Genomic DNA, 20,763 nt, shown 5'->3' on the forward strand with positions numbered 1-20,763 from the left:
AGTAGCAACTAAAGAGAATGTTTCATGACGTTTAATTGGTAATAATTTATTGGTCGTGTGTTTCTTCTAAGGACTATATCTGATAGCATTGGCGTGAATTTAACTTCGACTTGAACACCAAAGAAAAAAAAATAGCTTATACAAAGGCTATTAGAACTAATTATTTAGGCTAAAGTCTGGCCAGGGTGAACGTAGCTCATATAGCCTACTTTGCTCTTTTACAAACTTTTTTCTGAAACAGACGCTGAAACAAGCAAGAGGCTGCTGGACAAAAACAAGCAGTACAGCAACACACTTTACCTGGAGAACTAATGCGACGAAGGAAGTTCGCTGCAGTGAAACCTCTTGTTCTGTTTCAAGCGACACGACAAGACCACGCCCACCGCGAAACTTCCGACCAATCACTAGGCGCTCCGGTCAATTGTGCGCATGCGTGCAGTAGACGCGCGGGAGACACGGAAAACCTAAACAACAGAGTAATAATGACAGTGGTGTAACTTCGTTCTTTGCTTTAAATTTGACTGCATTTCACACTGGATAAGGGGCCGAATAACAAGGTTCGTAGTTGATTCAATACTATTTGGCGTTTGTGTCTTCGGGGGCTAGTTTCAAGTTACAAATCCTGCTATTTCACAAACAACTCTGCATTTAACACATAAAGCAGGTTACGTTACCACTAGTTTACCTAACACCAACCAAATCACGATGTCCCCTTATTTACCGACATACACAAACACATACACACATTGTAGAGATTATATGTTCTATTTGTACTCGCCGTAAGCTGCACCGTGAAGTAGCTTGCTATGTTGTCTATGCGCGCATTAATAGCTTGTTTTGAAGCAAGGCATTATCAAGTCAATAATGTCAGCTGCTGAGTGATTAAACTTAACTGGTCATACAGTACTCGCAAACGTTATTGTGTGTTGTCATGTTCTTCAATGTGTAACAATGTAGCACTAGTACCTACATATATTTAGTATTATCATCTGACAAAGTAGCTATGAGTGTCTAATGTGGACTAAACTATATTACGACCAAGGGGAGAAAGCAGGAAAATAACTAGCTTGGAAGATAACGCAAATGGAGTAGAAGCATACAAGCAGTAAGTACACAATTAGTAGTATAAGATTATTATATAGCTGTATTTAATACTGTATATTTGCTTTGAAAACACAGTATGCTCTTTTATAATCTGCTTTTATATTCTAAATCTTTTCTATAGTATTTCAATGCATGCTAGTGTAACATGTTACCTCTATTCAGTCTAACAATGTCTCCACACCATGTTTTTGTCCTTACAGGTGACCTCCATCCTGCACCGGCAGCATGGCAGAAGACTTCAGCCAGTCCCTGACCCCACCAGTGTCTCCCTTTGCAGGAGACAGCCTCTGTGAGCTGACTCCATCCCAGCCGCCATGTTTCCGCTGCTCTGAAACAAAGGAGGACCCCGCTGGAGCTCTCTGCACGGAGGGATACGCTACAAGAGGCTCCCTGAAACGGTACAGTCACTGATAGTTTTATCATTAAACCTAAACAACAAAGACATCTATCCACACTAAGGTCAACAGTGTACACTCCTAACCTATTCTGTCCCAGAGAAATGGTCCCTATGAGAACTGTTGACAGCACTGACTGACTGTGAATTATCCCGTGGAACTGGTTCATTTTTCTGAGAACACACACACACTGCTACATTTATTTTTTTCAAAGGTCAGAATTTGATGCTTTTGAGCACAACAATGGAACTCCCAGTCATATCCATTGTACTAGGCGTGACAGCAGAAGTCACAGCGGTAAACACAAGTCCTAAGCGGTGTGACTGTGTCCTCTCTGTAGGCTCCTGTTGCGTCTGGACCCGGCGCCTGCAGAGTATGAGACAGACACAGTGGAGATGTTTGGCTTCCCCTGGGTAACAGAGACGGCACTGGTGGAATCTACCAAGCTACTCTTTGGTCTGTTCAGGTAAGACCAGATGGATCTCTCAATTCATTTTGTGTGAAAGATACATTTTAACTGAGAAGTAATTTGTTCCAACCAGTCCACTTCTATGAGGGCATCAAAAGCCTAGGAAAAAAAAAACTTTCCTATAGCTTTTTTTTTGTTAACTTATGAAGTATTTTGTTTTGAAACAGTGTGTGTCCACCATGGTTTATTTATATACATGTCACTGGTCTTTGTTACATTCCAGACAAAAGGTTTACAGGCTGGAGACCTTGGTGCAATCCAGCTCACATGACTTCGGTAAGCGGGTGTAAATAATACGTATTCAACAGTCTACTCTACAATCAATAATTACACTGTTGGTTTGATTTCACATAACGCATAACATTTTGAAGTTGCATATACAGTATGTGTGTATCTGATTAACCCAAGAAGTGTTAAGTCATTTCTGATATGTGATAGAGTGGAATCTTGTACATAGGAATTAGGAGTTTACAACCCACAACAACACCCCTCATGTGTCGTAGGTCAAGCAGGCAACCTCCACTATGAAGCAGAGGACCTCAGACAACAGTGTGTTTCATTTCTTCAGTACGTCAAAGTCTTCTTGCACAGGTAACTCTACGTATTAATGTCAAAACTGCTACAAATGATTTTTTTTTTTCAATTATCTTTGTGTCATCATGATGTCATGTCTTCATCTGCTTTTTGTTTGGTTTTTTTGTTTATTTGGAAATGCATTGAAATGGTTTAGGTTTGTGGACCAGTCTTGCTCCCTAGACGCGGGTCCCTCTCACCCCTATGAGAAGCTGGAGGCTCAGCTCCCCTCTGCTCTGCTGGAGGAGGTGTTTGGTATCACTCTGCTCATAGGACGCCTCAAAGACCTGCCTGCCAACGTCCAGAGTGCCTTCACTATGTCTAACCAGGGAAAGGTGTGTGTGTGTGTGTGTGAAATAAATAGCCATCAGGTGCTGTTGTAAAGGAGACAGGGCGTGGAAACAGTGTGGAATGCGTATGTGTAATGTTGCTTTACAGACCAAAGAAAATAATATAAATATAAAACTTAAGAAATATTTATTCTTTTAATGTATAACTTGGTGCTCTGTAATTCCTGCCACAGATTTTCCCCCCCTCTTGGCACTTGTTACACCTCCATCTTGACGTCCACTGGTCAGTCTTGGAGATCCTTCACCTACTTGGTCACAAGATGCAAGGTATGTGTGCTGTCCAGACAGGAAATGGAAATAAGACATGGTGGCTTGGAATCCAATCCATTGGAACCACTTTCAAACCTATTATGGAAGGGAAAGTGTGTCATAACGCTAAAGTGTGAAATGATTGCATAGATACTGCTGCACAGGCTGTATATTCTCTCTTCCTAGAACCCACTTGTTATGCCACATCCAACAACCAGCACAGTGGGCAATAATCTCCTGGCTCACAGTTCATAGTGAGTCATTATAATGGAAACAGGCCTTTTGAGTCATTTTACCTGTTCTTTTCCTCCAGGCCAGGTGGTGTACGCCCACCAGTTTGTGAACCTGACGGGAGAGAACCTGACTGATAGCAGCCTGTTTGAAGAGCACCTGTGCAGTCTGCTGTGTGACCTCACTGGCCTGGCCATTGGCAAATACAGCAAGGTGGGCGGCTCGCCACCGATCATCTGCCTTTTACTGTTGTTATGTACCAGGGGTATCTCTAGGTGGTTATTTATCTGGAATAAAATGTAATTTGGGTCTGGCTTTGGCTTATCAGAATATTATTGTTTTAAGGGTGGAAAGGAACCCAGTATGCTTAACACCAGGACTGAATAATATTATTAAGCCTTATTTTTACATGTAGATTCAATCAAACTAATCATATAATCTGCCAGCGATAGATCCCATAGATTTATGTAGAATAGAGCTTACTATGTTTAAGGTGGCGTCAGCAATATTGGAGAATGCTTGTTGTCACATTCAGAGAATATCTCGAACCATTACCTATCGTACTGTGTGTGTGTGTGTTTTGAAAAAAAAATCTGGTGTTGATAGAGAGCCAAGGATCTGTGAACAGGCACGTTGCTTGCTACGGGGGGAGGGGGGGGGGCATTTGTTTACATAGGGGCCCAAGCAGTACACAGACAGGTAGCGGATCATGAGGAGATATCCACTGATTTTGACAAAAAGTGATATTGACAGCAAACAAGTCCAGAAATGGCTGACTTCACCTTTAATGTTTCCTGTTGAGTTGTAGGTGAGGCCCACAGAGGCTCTGAGCAGCCATCACTACCTCTGCTCCTGCACCAAGGAGCTGTGGGTCCTGCTCATGCACCTACTGGAACACAGGAATAAAGTGTCACACACACAGGTAAAGCAAACACACTCACACACACACACACACACACACACACACACACACACACACACACACACACACACACACACACATCTAAACTAACTTCACCAACATGTGTTTCCCTCTAGTCTTTCTGGAGCTACATGAACCTGTTGTTGAGGCCTTTGGTATCAGGGAAGCCAGCAGCAGAGCAGTTCAGTGGCCTCCCCGTGCACTGCAAGGACCCTCTGGGATTCACATGGTGGCTGCTCACTCATTTAGCAACGTTAGGACAGTACAGCCGAAATGGCACCATACAGAAAGAGGTAAGAGACTTGAGAGGCACCATATTGAAAATACTCAAGATATGTTAACTCTGTTTTTTTCTGTGTGAGACGTCAGAGAATTTGAAAGATTTTATTTTCACTTGAATGGTGACACACTGACTTTTCACCAGTTATGCCAATATCACGGTATGATTTATTAAAACTTAAAAAAAATAAAAAAATAAAAAAAATCAGTTTTGTTTTATAATGTTTCTTTTATTTTTTCCGCACTTACAGAAACATCTGGGAGATAATTGGACTTTTGTGGAAGAGTTGTTAAAGTTGACCTGTAACCCTAAGGTCAGTACTGCTTAGCTGAACATGACATTTTAATCTAAAATATTTGTTTTATTAGTAGCAATGTATTAAACAGTACGTGTGTGTGTGTGTGTGTGTGTGTGTGTGTGTGTGTGTGTGTGTGTGTGTGTGTGTGTGTGTGTGTGTGTGTGTGTGTGTGTGTGTGTGTGTGTGTGTGTGTGTGTGTGTGTGTGTGTGTGTGTGTGTGTGTGTGTGTGTGTGTGTGTGTGTGTGTGTGTGTGTGTGTGTGTGTGTGTGTGTGTGTGTGTGTGTGTGTGTGTGTGTGTGTAATGACAGGGAGGTCTAGCAGAGGAGCAGGTGAGGATGCATGTCCACTGCTGTCTCAGTCTGTGTCTGCTGTGGGAGCCCAGCACCAGCGCTGTGTCCACACTCTGGGAGTACTACAGCAAGAACCTGGTGAGCAAGAACCTTCAAAATGGATCTAGGACATTAAATGCTGTTGTGTCTATCTGTTGGTGTGAAACTTCCAGCCTGATGTGTTGCTTAATTTAAAGTATATGTACAGTACAAGAAACAGACTCTCCATCCAGAACCTTACCACCCCTTTCTTAAACTGAGCTGGCATGGTCTTTTCTTTGTCTTCCATATTCCCCTTTGCTTTTGTTGTTGTTTTTTAAAGATATATAATGGTGTAAGAAAGTTAGAGGTTATTGCTTATCTGTGGCCTTTTACATTGTTGCAAGTGGCATCATAAAGTTGCGTCATACTCGTTTCTTTTTACGACAACCTTAATGCTATTTTAAAGGTTTCTGTAATTTCATCGTGCTTCAATAGAGACAAATCATGTAGCACATCTTCCTCTATAGATGTATACCTGCCTGTACAGTTACATTATCTTCCATCTCTTCCACCCCAGAGTTCTTCCTTCACTGTACCCTGGTTGGGGATGTCTGGTGTGGGCACGTTGTACAAGACGCCCCTGGCTCTACTGGAGCAGGCCCGCAGCTGCTGCTCCCCCTCTCCCCTCCACTCCCCGGGACACACCCAGCTCTACCGCTCAGCCAACTCCTTCCACATCTTCCTCCGAGTGCTGGCCCTCTGCCTGGCACAGGACAGGGCAGGAGGCGTCCCACAGAGACAGATCAAAGGAAGGTAAGGACCAATCCATCCCTTCACTCAACACCGGATGTATAGCATACACAGTTTGTATAGGAAGAAGACAAGATAAAAGGGACATCGTAGAGTCCAAGCTGTGAGAAATGATTACTAATCAGAACTAGGCTTTGTAGGATCCCCCTTTTCCCCTTGATCTTTCTAATGTGTGATGTGTTCAGTGTGCCGTTTGGATTTGCGTGTGTGTGTAGGTGCATACTTGCATGAATACACAAACAGCATGTGTGTTTGCACACTAGCATGCATTTCGGTCTTGTTTGTGTGCGTGCCAGGTGCACAGCAATCTCCCAGTGCTTCTTTGATATTTACTCAGGCCCCCCAGTGGAGCAGGTGTCTCAGGAGTCAACCACCTGCTCTTCAGCACAGACCAGAGCCAAGGAGCCTCCTACTGATGCACACACACACACACACACACACACACTGCACCTGCTCCCCAGAGCAGTGACATGGTTTCACAATGTACTAGAGGCCGTTGGATGGAGGGAGTGTGTGTGTCTTTGTGAAGGAAAGTAAGAAATAAGAGAGGAAAGATCACAAGCTAATGTGCGCATGAGAAGAAGCGAGCGCTGGACCATCACCATCCTATATCCCTCTGCGGCTGTGCGCCAGAGAGAGGCAGCCATAGATAAATCCGCCTAATGACTTCCCTCTGTCTGGAATGTGCTCAGTAGCACCGCAGACATGGGGGCTAATTAGCTAACGAGCATGGCGGTTAATTCGCCTTAACGAAGCTGTGGTGGTTTCCAACACGGATAGCGAGGGGAGCTTTGGGTTGTGGGGGAGTGGAGGGGGGAGAGATGTGGGTGGTTGGCAAGTCTGGCAACAACCAGACTGGGCTGGGACAGGTCCAGATCCCCCCCCCCACACACACACTGCTTCCTCCTCCTCCCTCAGGAAGCTTACAGACTATATCGCTCCAACGTTTCAGCAGCGTTCCTACTCCTGGCCGGGCTCTGCAGGACAGCCCCGCGACAAAGCGCATTAATGGGATGGACCGCGGCATGTCGACCGCGGGAGTTAGGAGCATCTGCTCGCCTCAGGAAAAAAATAATAAAAATCTGTCCGGGATAAACAAACAGACAGACAGGTTGGGAGAACACAATAATCCCCACTGCTGCCTCCCTGTGCACTGCTTATATCCCTGTTACATATAACCCATTTATCTGTTTAAATCTCCCTCCCCTCTCAAACTGACTGCAAGCTTGGCCACTTTCTCCTTTCGTAGTCCTGTGTGGGTGTAACTAAGCTGATTCTGGTGTTAACCTGGCCTTTCTCAATTGCTGGGTTTGTCTTGGGATGCTCACTGTTGTGTGTTTTGAACCACACAGCTTCTCCACTCACCTATGTGTGTGTGCTGCATGTGTGTTTGAGAGGTGGGGGGTTTTACAGAAGACGGGTTGGGGGGTGGGGATAGGGGGGTTCCAGCCTTCTGTGTTTACCTGACAGTCGGGCAAACAGCAAGCTAGATGTGCAGCAAATCATGTGTGTTTGGGTTTTTTTATTGATCCCTCTCTGGTGTTGCAGTAAATTGGTTTGGCTGTAGAGAGAGGGACCGAGCGCCTACCGCTGTGTGTCTGAGTGTCTCTGACATTTAACATGATCTTTAAAGGCATTTCTCCACAGTGCCCGCAGGAGCTAACAGCGTGCTGGGTGGTTCTCTCACCCGCTTACTCCCTCGCCTGCTTTTTCTTTCTCTCTCAACACACACACACACACACACACACACACACACACACACACACACACACACACACACACACACACAGGCCAGCCCAGACCTCTCCCCGGTGCTGAGAGGGCGATGGAGGCAGGTGGTGTGGTGCACGGCGGGCGTCAAAGTTCAGTTAGTCAGCATTTTAAAGTCGGGGGTTTCAGAGGAACAAATCACATGATCTGAGAAAAAATGAAAGGTCACATAGTGTGCTCATTTTCAGGTTCCAATTTGTAATTTGGGTTTCTGCTAGAAACTGTTTTCATTCGAAGAATCCCTTTTATAATTCTTACAGTGCCATTGCTGAATCTCCTATTTCAGCCTATGTCTGAAACGCTCCATTTTTGACCATGTCTCTTTAAGCCCCATCTTGGAAAATGCCCAGTCTGCTCTGACTGGACCTGAATCTTACTGCCGGTTTCAATGCCACTGGCAGATGGATTCAGTGGTATCTAGGGATGTCGCTTATCACAGGTGGAGGTAGTGCTAGGTTAGGTCGGTATTGAGGGGGCATGACTTCTCCACTTATGATCTCATAAGGGGAGAGAAATCTTTCCTCAGGTTGTCAAAAAGGTGGTGGTGGATTCAAAAATTGTTTCTCTCATGCTTTGGGAGACACACCGGTGTCTAGTCACACTGGGGACCCATATTAGTGCTGAAAAAACATTCAAATGAAGAGTGCATTTTGCACAATAGGTGAATATAACCTTGAGCCAATATTTTCCTCTAGCGGACTCTCCTGTTTTTCCTCTAGCTGACTCTCCTGTCGCACATTTATATTAAAAAGAAAACATCTCTTGTGCTTCCAGGATTTACTCCAAGTTCTCCTCCAAGAAGATGCAGGAGCTGTCCGAGGCTGGGCTCATGAACTTCCTGCTGTTGTTCCTGGTGGTGGGCAGGCGGGTGGAGCTGGAGGATGTGTCCAGCAGAGCCTGTGAGCTGCTGGGCTTCATCCCCTCTACCTGCCCCCCTGGACACCGCACCCTGGTCTGGAGGGGGCAGCTTTCTCTGCTGCTCTTATTTCAGGTTTGTTCTTCATACCCTGGTGATACAGAATATTCTACATATATTCTGAAAATGTATTAGATTTTTCATATGTTATTATATATTGCATATACAGGGTTTTTCCTGGCTCAGAATGAGCCTTTGGGGGGTCAGTACGCGACCAACTTTTTTTGGAGTCGCGACTATGTGCAACAGTAAAGGCAAACGGTTTGTGTATTTTAAGAGGGGTGTGGGGTTGGGAGAGGGGAGTTTCTGTCCAGCTCAAGAGCATTTCAGTCTGCCTGTCAATCACTGCGTAACCATGGAGCTCACTGATGCTTATGAAATCACAATAAACAACCTGTAGATATGAAGTCAAAATACTAATAATGACTGGGCCTACCTATTTAATAGTTTAATTGTTTCTAATTTATCTAAACCATGGAAATTGCAAGAAGAAAGAAAGAATCATAATCATGATTATTTTTAGTAATCACATTGTGTTATCACGATTATTAAAAGACAGTTAATCATTGATTTAAGAACATTATGCATTTATTTTACTTTTAACAAGGTTTTTTTTTCTAATAACACCATGACTTTGGACTTAAAACAAAGGCCTAATTGAACTGAAAACAGGGAGAATAGAAATAGGCTAAATAAGTGAAACATATTTTTAATAATTGAATAAAATAAATATGTCAAAATAAAAATAACCCGTTGTAAATGGTGTTGATAGGGCACACCTTTTGATAGCATTAAATGTAAGGGCATGATTTATTTATGTCAAGGAGCTGGGTGGATAGGCAGTTGCACTGTAGTGTTGACAGTTGTGGTGGCAGGAGTCAGGAGCTTTAAACTTCCTGTGTTTTTTATTCAGTGATTGCTTGGTCATAGACCACTATGATTCGACTTAAAGTGAATAAACAAATTGGTCGGGATGTTTAGAGGTGCAGATCAGGTCGTATACCATTTTTTTTCTGTCTCTCGCTCTCTCTCTCGCGGTCGCGTATGTAACGTTACTCGCGTGTCCGCACGTGACAAATCTTGCACATTATTTTAGTTTGTTGTGAGTCTGAAGTGTTTTCAGACAACACAATTAGTTTTACCTTTTATTCTCGTCATCTAGAAGTTTTTCAAAACACCCGGCAATGTGCGACATCTCCCTCCTACTCTCTGCCGATAGCTAAATTATCAGGTGAGGGAGGGGCCGAGCGAGCGCACCGCTCGGCTGAAAGGGTTCGCTGCATTTAACAGCCTGCATGCCCCGGCGTGCGGAACAATGATAGTTTAATAACGATTATTTTGTTTTCATGATTGAGGGAAGCCGTAATAGTAATCGAAAATTAAATTCAAGTTATTGCCCAACCCCTCAAGAAGGATGACTTAAATTGGGCTGAATTTGGAGAGGTTTTAAATGGCTATATTTATTCTCAATCTTTATCATTTTGGCGCTCCTGATTTTCCTTTGGCGCTGGATAAATCCGCTTTGGCGGGCGCCAACATTTTCTCTATGCAGGAAAAACCCTGCATATATTTATTTGTGCATTATTTATGCGGGGTGAAATAGACAACATTATAGCTTACTATAGTAATTACAGTAGTCAAGTGGTTTAAGTAAAACCGTTACAGTCCATCACAAGTTAAGTCTCTGTGCAAAGTGCTTCTTTGAACTCAAAATGGAATATTATGCTCCAGCTTCCACTGTTTCTGTATCACATTCCATTTGAGGCATAAGAGGCAGAGAAGTTTTGCCCTTACACATGTATGTCCAAAACCATGTGTTTTGTTACATGCATATAAACAACAATGGTTATTTAGATTGAGAGATTCCACCTGTTTGAGATGTGTTAACATGACCTGATATTTCTTTTGTTCCAGGAGAGGGGTCTGGATGTTGGTGCACAGGCCGGCTGGCTGGCCTCCTCCTTCAACGAGACGGCCAAAGAGTTCTACAATAAGACCACGGAGATGTCTCGCAGGCTGGCCCTATGGGGGCCTTTGGGCTCATACCTGGAGGGCGTGGCTGAGGTGTTTGAGACCAGCACCAGTCTCAGCCTATCAGAGGAGAAGCTGCTCAACGAAGGCTTTGATTGGCTGCTGCCTGCTTGCCGCATGTCGGAGCTGAATTCTGCCCTGGGCTTCCTGCAGACTGCCCTCGCTCAACTCAGGTGAGACAGCTGTTGTAAATACCCAGCAGCTCTCAGATATCTCTCACTGTTTCTCACTTTGACTTATTCTTTTTATTTCATTGATGGCCTCTTCCTACCAAGATAGTGGACACACTAAGACAAATGTTTTCTGGCCAAGAAGACCAGGCTCAGCTTTTTTTTTATTAAAATCTGATATGTTACTACTGCAGAGGAGAGTGATCTTTTCTGCTCTTCCCAAACCCAGGCCCTAGAGTCCACTCACTGCTCATGCTGACAAAAGGCAGATTGTGCTGTCAGCAGGAATGAGTGTCTGTGAGAACCGCCATGGCTTTCAGCGTTGAGGTTTGAGGCCCCTCTGTTAAAGTCTCAGTAGACCTAGTGGCCCCCAGGTCACCCTCGCCAGGTGTGAGTAGAGTTACCGGCTCCAGGGACCCTCCATGGAGCCTCCTGTCGTCACGGTGACGGCAGGTTGAGAGACTATGGTCAGCGAGGGTTCAGTGGTAGGACACGGGTGTGGGTTACGCCATCGACCCCCAGACGAAGGTCACAGAGACACAGCTAGAACACTGTCTGTTTATGTGAGGAGAGAGAGAGAGAGACGGAAACACCGGCCACAGTAGAGACACACCATCAGGTGAGACTGGGGAGGAACCATGTGTGAGCTTTCCCTTGTAGATTCCCTTTTTAAATATGGTGTTAAAGAGCAGAGTGCTGGCTAGTCGTCAAGTTTGAAACAATCATTTACTTTCCAAGGAACCATCATTATGGCAAGCAAGAATTAGATATGCTTAGAATGAAGTAAAGAAAGGGCTTTACACTTTTAAAGCAATATAATGTCGTTGAAATCTCTCTTATTTCTGCGTTTCTGTAGCGACACATAAACAATACCTTTTTTGTTCCCTTGTTTTTTTCTTAATGATTTTTCTACAAAACCTTTATTTTATGAGCAAGACGTAAGTTAGACTTTCTATATACTGTACATCCCAGGTGTTGCTGCATTGTGCATGTGGCATCTTAAACCGTTTCTACAGCTTTTTAAACACACTGTTTTTCGTCCGGAGTTTTACTAAGCGCTGAGAGTATTACTTCCCATTTTTAAGCTTTCCCTCCTTATGAAAGATTAAGAAATACCATGTCATTTAGCAGACCCTTTTATCCAAAGTGACTTACAACTGCAGGTAAATGAGCTGAAAGACTAGAATAAGGACACTTTAAAGTTAAGTGCTAACAAGCCCTCTCACTGATTCATGTAGGTGTATGATTGCTTTAATTCTCCAGTGTATACATTCCACCCTCTCTCTCTCACACACACACACACACACACACACCTGCCCACACACCCAAAGTGAAACACTAACCTAAGTGTACTCCTCTCTCATTTCAGCACCGGGCTCCCATAACATGATATCTCGTTAGCTTAGCTAATTCCCAAACTTCCCATCTCAGATCTCGGAGGTTGAAGGGCAGACATTTGCACATTAATGGCTAAGGGGAGGGAGGGAGGGAGAGAGAGAGAGGGAAAGAGGGGAGAACTCCCAGAGGCCCCTCTGTGTTATGGCCCCGGACCACACTGACCCACTTAACCAAATTTAAAAAATATAAAAAACCACCCTGCTCTCTCTTTCAAATCCGTCCCGCCAAATTAAGCATAATTCTTCTGCCTGGCAATTCTCTGTATCTCTTTGTGATTAATGCACTTTCCTGTGACACAATTAATGGCCAATTATGAAGCCTGGCAAATTTAGCCCGTGCATCATTAAGTCTACTGAGAGCTGTGTGGAATCTGCACACATTAAGAGAATTATTCTGCCACTGGCTGAGACGATGGAGGGTGTCCGAACCTTCACTCTTGATAAGCCACGATACCCTGGCATAATTCCTCACTTTCATTCCTTCCCATGACCCTCTGCTGTGGGGGTGGGGGTCACTGGTGGATGAGGTGAGCCGTCGTTGGCACACCACGTTGACTGTGTTTTCGGTACAAACAATTAAGCGCCATCTCCTAGGTTTGAAAAAGATATGCCTCCCTGTGAAGCGTTTTCCTACTGAGCATTAGAGACCTTTAAACGGATATTGTGACTTTCTTTTCAAAGTCAAGGACTACCACTGTTAAGTTGAGAACATCTACACTTTACAGAAATCATTGGGTAAGTTGAGTTTGTGCTTGGGTGTGTTTGATGCGTGTCTGTCATTATTATGATATTACCATCCATTTTGTCATGTCTCCGTTTCATGTATGTTAGATGCAGCTGGGGGATGGATTAAACGGGGTTCCTAATTGTATGTGTGTGCGTGTGTGTGCGTGTCTGTGTGTGTGCGTGCGTGTGTCTGTGGAGGATTAAGTGGGGTCTCTGACGATGTCTTGTACAATGAGGCTTGATGGGTGTGAAAGGCCCATTCCGCAGTAGTAACGAGGCTAATGAATTCAGACTCTAATCGATTGTCTCAGCTCTCTCTGGATTAGATGCAACCTTGCTGGAAGGGAAGGCACCGCTGAGGTGTGTGTGCGTACGTGTGTGTGTGTGTGTGCCATAGTAGCAGAATTGTGCATGGTTGAGGATGGGATAGAAAGGTGGGGAGGGGTAACTAGTTCCTCTATTCTTTCCCTCCTCCCCGACACACCTAAAACCCCTCTTCCCCACACCCCCGTCCGGGAGAGAGAGGGGGACAGGAGGATCATCTCCAGTCTAAATGAGATTACAGCTCCTTCAGCTGCTTATCTGGGCTAATGCCAGCCACTGTGGGGCTGCTGTAGCGGCTGGGGCCAGGGCCAGGGATGAGCCACAAGAGCCAAAGTATAGTGTGTCTATGTGCGTGTGTGTGTGCGTGTGTGTGTGTGCGTGTGTGTGTGTGTGTGTGCGTGTGTGTGTGTGCGTGTGCGTGTGTGTGCGTGTGTGTGTGTGTGTGTGTGTGTGTGTGTGTGTGTGTGTGTGCAGAGGATCGGCATTAGGCTCCACTCTCTGCCTATAATATCCTCCTCTCCTCTCCTTCCCCACCTCTTGCCTCCACACTGCAGCGCACCGCCGCACCCAGTAATCCCCCCAGAGAGATGAGTGCAAAAACACATGAAGAAGAAGTGAAAGAGAGACACAGGGGAGCTAAAGGATTGGAGAAAAGTAGAGGGCGGAGCTGGAGTTTGAGTTGGAGGGGTGTGGGTGATGTACACAAGAGGGAGCGCTGTGTTTTGGATTTAGCGTGGGATAGATTTGTTTATCTGCCCTTTCTTTGTGTTTGTGTGTCTGTCTGTGTCCCCATCCAGACGGGTCCATCAGCGCAGTGTCCAGTCGGCCCCCTCCTCTGCCTGGGCTCCCGCTAGCAGCAGTGTGGTGAGAGAGCGCCACCTAGCGGTAGCAGCCGCTCTCTGGGCACACTTCTTCCCCTTCCTACGCAGCCTACGCCTCTCCCAGACCCCTCCTGCACAGCTGGCTGATGCTGCTGCAGGTCAGTAAAGGCTCCAAAGTGTTTTCTAAAGACAACCACAATGCTGATAACTTTTAAATGAATGCCACCACTTTACATGAAGGCAGTGAATTTGAATGGCAGTTTGGCAGACAGGAGAACAGTAGGAGGTCCATATCAAGGTTCAAGGTTCTTGATTGTCATTTTGCATAAATAAAGTAAAACGATATACACCGTTTCTTCCGTCCAACGCAGTGCAAAACAAACAAACATTAGACAAATAGTGCAGCACTAAGAAAGTTCAAGTGGAACACATAAAAAACATTTAATTTTTTTTTCTTTTTTTTTAGCGTCAGGATAAAATGAAATGAGCGACAAAACCGAACAGTTATGAATAATAAAAGGAGTAAAAACAATTATAAAGTGCCACAGATAGCGATGGTAAAAGTGTTAAGAAGTGGAGTGAATAATGTGTCAAAATAGCATCTAGACGAATAACTCCGGACACTTGCTCTCACATGAATCATGCATGCATCAACCTTTCTGGTGAATTCAAAGAAAACTGAAATCCTTTGGTCTTCCTCAGGCTTCACCCTGTTGGCCTTTGATCTGCCCGGCTCAGCCCCCCAAGACCTGCAGCCCAACCCGGTCCAGTCCATCATGCAATGCTTTGGCTGGGACGACATGGTTCACCCGCTACTGGTGACTCGCTACCTCCCCCATCTGCTCCAAAACAGGTACACTTCACCTTGAAGATCCAACCACGCTGCCTATACCACAATCATAAAAGAAAATGAAAAAAATCACTCCTTAAGAAAAAAAAACATGAGTTCATTTCAACACGGATGATGTATCATTGTCAGCCATCAAGCTTCATCAACAATGACTTGACAAAAAGGAGCGTCAAGTCCTTTAGCTGCAGTGTATTGGGTAGTGTCTAAATAATTCATTAGACAGCGAGTGTCCTTGGTGTCCTCAAAATAGCTTTTAATGAAGAAACTGCACTCAAGCCTCTGAAACAGAATACAAAATGTAGTGCATCTTCAAAACGACACTCAAGGGGTGTAAAACGACGTGACTATTCCACCCTGGGAGGTCCTCTTGAGACGCTGCCAAGTGATATTAAGTTGCTACACCTGAATATAAAGACAGAACAAGGACACTCTTGGTATTTATTGTTTAGAAGTACCAGCGTGCCAAGCCTCCAGTCACTGCTGTTTTGGCATTTATAAAATGAAGTAATGACTTCATTCTCGCAAACATGTAATTCATTTAACCACACCTTTTGATAGGCATTTTCACCTTCCCCCTCCCCTGCTGGACTCCTCATTAAAGACTGTTAGTCAAGTGACTGACAGTCGCCCATCAGAATACAAAGAAGTATGACCAGGTCTATGAGGCATATAAAGAGAATTTGAACATTGACATGAATGTTAAGGGTGTTTACAGAAATGGACGAGCTTGTGACAAACCCTGTTGTGCAGGAAGGCTCGCTATGACAAAAGCCTGGAGCCTGCAGCCATAGCAGCCCTCAACGAAAGGCCAAGATAAAACCACCCCCCGTCTCACCCTGTTTATTCTGTCTGAATGTTATTCTTGTGTCTTTGTTGTCCATGTGTTATTGTCTGTCGGCGTGCGGCCCATACCTGTTATGTGATGTGAACAAGAATGTCCCCTTGGAGATAACACAGTCTGAAGTCTAAACTTGCTGCACATGTAGTGAACGTTTGATACTTCATTGCAGTAAATCAAAACGTCGTTGGTCATAACTACACTCTAGTATGCACGTACTGTATGTGTGAAATCAATGTGTGTCTTTTGCAGTGAGCTGGTGTCGTCACTGAGCAGCGACCCAGCCGTGGTAGTGCCCGGTTCGGCCCAGAGCCTGTCAGTGAGAGCCTGGATCCGCTGTGTTCTCCAGCAGCACCTTCACAAGAACCCAGATGGCTCCGACAGCAGGACAGGTACAATCTACAGTGTGATGATGAATACACAAACATCCTCTGTACACAAAGGCAACATTTACCTAGATTCAGGAGTGTATGGAAGTTCTGGCATGTTGGTTGAATTCAGTGAGGTGTTATCCCAGGCAGTAAGAAACTACTTTGGGTGAGACAGGAGGGGCGAGACAAATTTAGTCTACTTACTTTCCGTTTAACAATACAGTTCAGCTCAGCAGTTTAGTACACTTTGAAGCAGGATTCCTTTAACTTCTTCATCCCAGAACAAATCGCAATAAATAGCCTGTGTCAAGGTTTTCGCACAAACAACAGATTTGATCAATGTTGCTGCATTCAATCACAGATACTAATCCTTCATGAGCTTAATTCTGTCTAGAATTGATTAGTTGTTGTCCTATCTTTTAGGGGAACAATCTGAGGCTTGTTATGTGTGTCTTGTGTTAAAGGTGATAAATGATACATTCTTACTGAAATACTTATTGTGTGTGTCTGTCTGTCTGTCTGTCTGTGTTGCTTCCAGCGCGGGCCGTGGAGGAGCAGTTGTGTGAGCTGACCCGGCTGGTCCTGAGGCTCAGTGAGGTGGACAGTCTTTTACAGAGAGCAGGCCTCCAGCCCACAGGCACCAAGCTGGAGCCCACTGCAGCCCTGGAGATGTTTGTCAAGGTAACACATGCTCACAGCCAGGTGTCAAATACACTGTGGTTTATTGATGGTGTCAACAAACGTAAACCCCTATGCCTTTGGGTTTTTGTAGAATTTAGTAATTGGATTTACTGTTAAAATAAATACTACAGCTAGAGTGAAATTTACACTTTTATGTTCCTCTTATGTGCTCCTTTCCTTAGTTTGTCAAGGCAAGACCTATAGCACTCAGTCAGCACACATCTTATTCATTTCATCCCCATGCCTTTACTCAAATATTCACATGGAAAAATGGCAATATTTTTTTTCTGTTTTTTTCATGTGGTCAGGCTGTGGGCAGTGTGTACAGTGGACTGCAGCTTTTGTCTGAGCGCTCGGCCATGCTGGCCAGAGCCCTGGACTACCTTGGTGACATCATGAAACACATTAAACCCTCTCTGGTCAGCAAGAACCAAGAGGGACTGCAGCTGGTCTACTGGGCTGTTGGTAGGTGCAAAGACCATGTATTTAGACCACAGTATACAATAGACAAAACTGCTAGAGTACGTTGTTTCTATATTTGAATTTTTCTATAGTTTTAGTAGTGAGTGCTTATCACAGTTGAGTATCTCAGTAGTATGGTTGTGTCTGTTTTGCTTCAGGTTGCATAGTGAAGCACTGGAGCCCCCTGCTGGCCACATCTAAAGCCCAGCAGCTGCTGTTCCGCATTGTGGACGGGCTGCTGCTTCCCCACAACCTCACACAGCAGGACAAAGCGCTGAGGGAAAGCCTGCCTCTGTATCTACAGGTTAGGACAAACATATGTGTCGTAAACACACACACTGACACACAGCAGGCCTTAGAAGGTGTTTGGTGTTATGAAACCCTAATGAAAACCCTTTCATCACCACGAATCACCATTCTGACACTTTTAATTTACCCCCCCTGTAGGGTCTGTCAGTGGCTTCCAGTGTGTCCCAGTCACGGGGTGCATACCTGAGGCAGCAGCTCCGCTCTGTTACCCGCAGATACCTGGAGCATTTCCTCCCTGCCTCTCCCTCCCTGGGCATCATAGCCAACCACCCCGTGCTGCTGAGCGCCTGTGAAGCTAACCCAACAGCCAGGGGGGCAGCACTGAGGAGGAACATCCTGGAGGTGCTCTGGTAGGTCTCTAGGACTGGGATGCTGAATGCCTGCCATGGGGCCTCTCACGCCCATGGCTTTGGTAGTAGTTTAATATCCACATTGGGTGTGGACATGACTCCTGTCCAGCAAATCAACATGTGCCATGTTTGTGTAGTATAAAGGCGTTTTCACATCTAAATGTCTGAATCTTTGAACAGCTTAGGTTTGGTTTCACATGGTTATATCATAACCATGTCAAACCAAACCTAAGCACATGTACCTAGGTCCTGTCGTCATCTCGTACGCGGGCTGTTTCTGTGTCTGCCTAAACTTGACATTGATTGGTTTGTAGATGAGCATGCGTCTGACGTTGTGCGCGTTTTATTTTTACCGGTAGTCTTCATCAGTTTGAAGGAATGAATGAAGAAAAATGTATGAACAGAATCGAGTTGCATTAAATAGTAAAACAGGGATCCCACAGCGCGTTATAGTCAAATGGAAAAGTCCGGTAGTCCGGACCAAACAAGGTAGGCGTGAAAGCCCCACTTAGTGTGAGTGGAATAGAAACAACTCCAAGCAGGAATGCCATGCGATTCTACTTGAGAACTGAGTTCACAGAAATGTCCCTTTGTCATTTTTGCAGTGAGAGCTTCCTGCAGTTTAAAGGTCACGCCCCTCCACCTCGGCTGGCTTCAGTCTTGATGTTCCTCCTGGAGCTACTCAGAAGAAACAGTGACTCAGACCCCGCCCTGCTCACTCTGCCCCTCCCCTCTCTGCTGCGCTGCGTCATGCTGGTCAACGAACCCAACGGTGAGATCACACTCGTGAATATTACAACACAAAATTGTCTGGAAGTTTTTTTTCTAAACTGTGTGTGACTGTCCTCCACATTCTGACACAGAGGGCGTCCTTTGACTCACACATACTGTGGTCAGATTGGTCTTCAGAATATGTCTAGCAATCAGAGTGAGCAGTTCCCAGTGGAAGAAACTAATTGAATGCTATACAAGTGAACTTTCAGTTATCTACGCAACCACGGCTATCGCAGTAATTTCTTTGAGTTCCTAATGTAATGGTTCAGTGTAAAAACCTGAAGTTATCTTAAACTCGGTGATGACTTGTCTTTCAAGGCTCACAGGCATACAGCTAGCTTGCCATTTACATTTTTTCACAGATAGTAATGTCCCCTTTTCTTATTAATACATCTGATACAGGACTGCATTTATTTATTGCGATTTGTACCTTTTACTACCAGCTCAAAGGGTGTTATAATCATGGTACTTACAGTCAGTGAGATGACTGCCAATGTTTCCACGCTGCGTACAATATTTTATCATTCTTCACCTCGGGGAAAATTACACAGAAAGAAACCTAGTTTGCAAATGGAGTTTGCGTTTCTAGTAATGACTGAAGGGCTGTTATGTTTTCCTGTTTGCAGTGAGGAAGACCAGTACAGACGCCTTACAGCTGGTGGTGGAGCGCTGTGCCGCTGCCTCTACAGAGTGTGACCAGACCATCACTGTCTTACGGTAAAGTGACCATAATGTCTAGCAATAAATATCTCCACCTGTATTAGTATAGAGCCCCCATTGCAGGCACACAGTAAAAAAAAAATATATTTACTGTTTGTGTAATCCCAATGCTGGCAGGTCGTTTGTGGAGGAGAACGAGGGAGTGTACGACAGGCAGGTATACTGTGTGCTGGAGACAGTGGCTGTTCTAGATCCCTCCGTGGTTAAGGCTCTCATCCCCAGCCTGTCTCTGAGTCTGAGAAACACAGAGCACAAGAGAGGACTGGGCAAGAACATCGCCTTGAGGTGAGTCGCCACCCGCCGCACACCATCATGAAGTTGTCTAGACAATAAACAGGTGTTACGCACTGAAGTGAATACATATTCTGTGTGTGTGTGTGTGTGTGTGTGTGTGTGTGTGTGTGTGTGTGTGTGTGTGTGTGTGTGTGTGTGTGTGTGTGTGTGTGTGTGTGTGTGTGTGTGTGTGTGTGTTATTTTACTGTGTCCACTAATGTGACTTCTCCATCTCTCTGTGTAACAGGACTGCGTATAGGAAGTTGCTGGGCCTCCTCGGGGAGAGTGGGCAGGCAGAAATGACCAGTCTGGAAGCAGACTGAAAAGTTTCTCCGGGGAAAAAGTCGCAAGCTCCAAGAATGTTACTGATAACATCCTTCTTTTTTCTTTTTTTTTTTTTTTATCTCCAAATGTCTTAATTTGGTCTAAAAGAAAAGAAAAGAAGATTCGCAGAGCTGCATTGTACATTGCATTATTTGGTAATGTAATGTTAAAATAAGCACATCTTACAAAATGTGAAGGTTTGGTGCATTTCATTAGCTGTGATATAAACCTTATCTGGCTGGTGTAGCATTCTGTGAAAACATAGATACATGTAACTGATTTTTTTTAAAAGGGACTTATCAGCTGTACTTTTCTCAATGAGTCTGATATGTTTCAAACCAGGTTGTACATGATGTATATATTGTAAAATAAATGTTGGCTGTGAAATAATGTAATGAAATAAAATGTGACGATAAATGTGAATGCGCCTCTCGTGTCTTTTCATGTCTGTTCTGTTATTTAGAAAAAGGGAGGAATGAATGCACTAAAGTGAAGCACAGACTATTTGTAAATATACCATCAGGTGTTGAATTTGTCCCTTCGGAGATGGTACTGCGAATTACAGATTTGATAGTGATAGATTTTGATAGAGATTTGCTCTGACAGTCGTGGACAAGCCAAAAGTGTTCACTTGGAAAGGGGGAAAAAGTGTACAGTACAGGA

The 20,763-nt window shown here is 44.6% G+C and overlaps 1 protein-coding gene across 1 annotated transcript; it reads left to right on the forward strand.

Moving 5' to 3' along the window:
- The first annotated feature begins 456 nt into the window (after positions 1-456).
- On the forward strand, positions 457-20,440 carry mms22l (MMS22-like, DNA repair protein). Its single transcript, XM_080040215.1, has 26 exons — positions 457-557; positions 1,305-1,502; positions 1,840-1,965; positions 2,192-2,244; positions 2,472-2,559; positions 2,699-2,876; positions 3,065-3,158; positions 3,454-3,584; positions 4,180-4,293; positions 4,410-4,586; positions 4,824-4,886; positions 5,181-5,300; positions 5,761-5,996; positions 8,538-8,754; positions 10,594-10,883; positions 14,125-14,306; positions 14,851-15,001; positions 16,089-16,228; positions 16,746-16,888; positions 17,197-17,353; positions 17,509-17,654; positions 17,798-18,009; positions 18,615-18,781; positions 19,410-19,500; positions 19,621-19,788; positions 20,024-20,440. The coding sequence occupies exons 2-26, from the start codon at positions 1,330-1,332 to the stop codon at positions 20,097-20,099; spliced, it is 3,693 nt and encodes a 1,230-aa protein (XP_079896341.1). The 5' UTR covers positions 457-557; positions 1,305-1,329; the 3' UTR covers positions 20,100-20,440.
- The last annotated feature ends 323 nt before the right edge of the window (positions 20,441-20,763 follow it).

This window comes from Ammodytes marinus (assembly GCF_949987685.1).
Source record: "Ammodytes marinus genome assembly, chromosome: 13".
NCBI classification, from domain to species: Eukaryota; Metazoa; Chordata; class Actinopteri; order Uranoscopiformes; family Ammodytidae; genus Ammodytes; species Ammodytes marinus.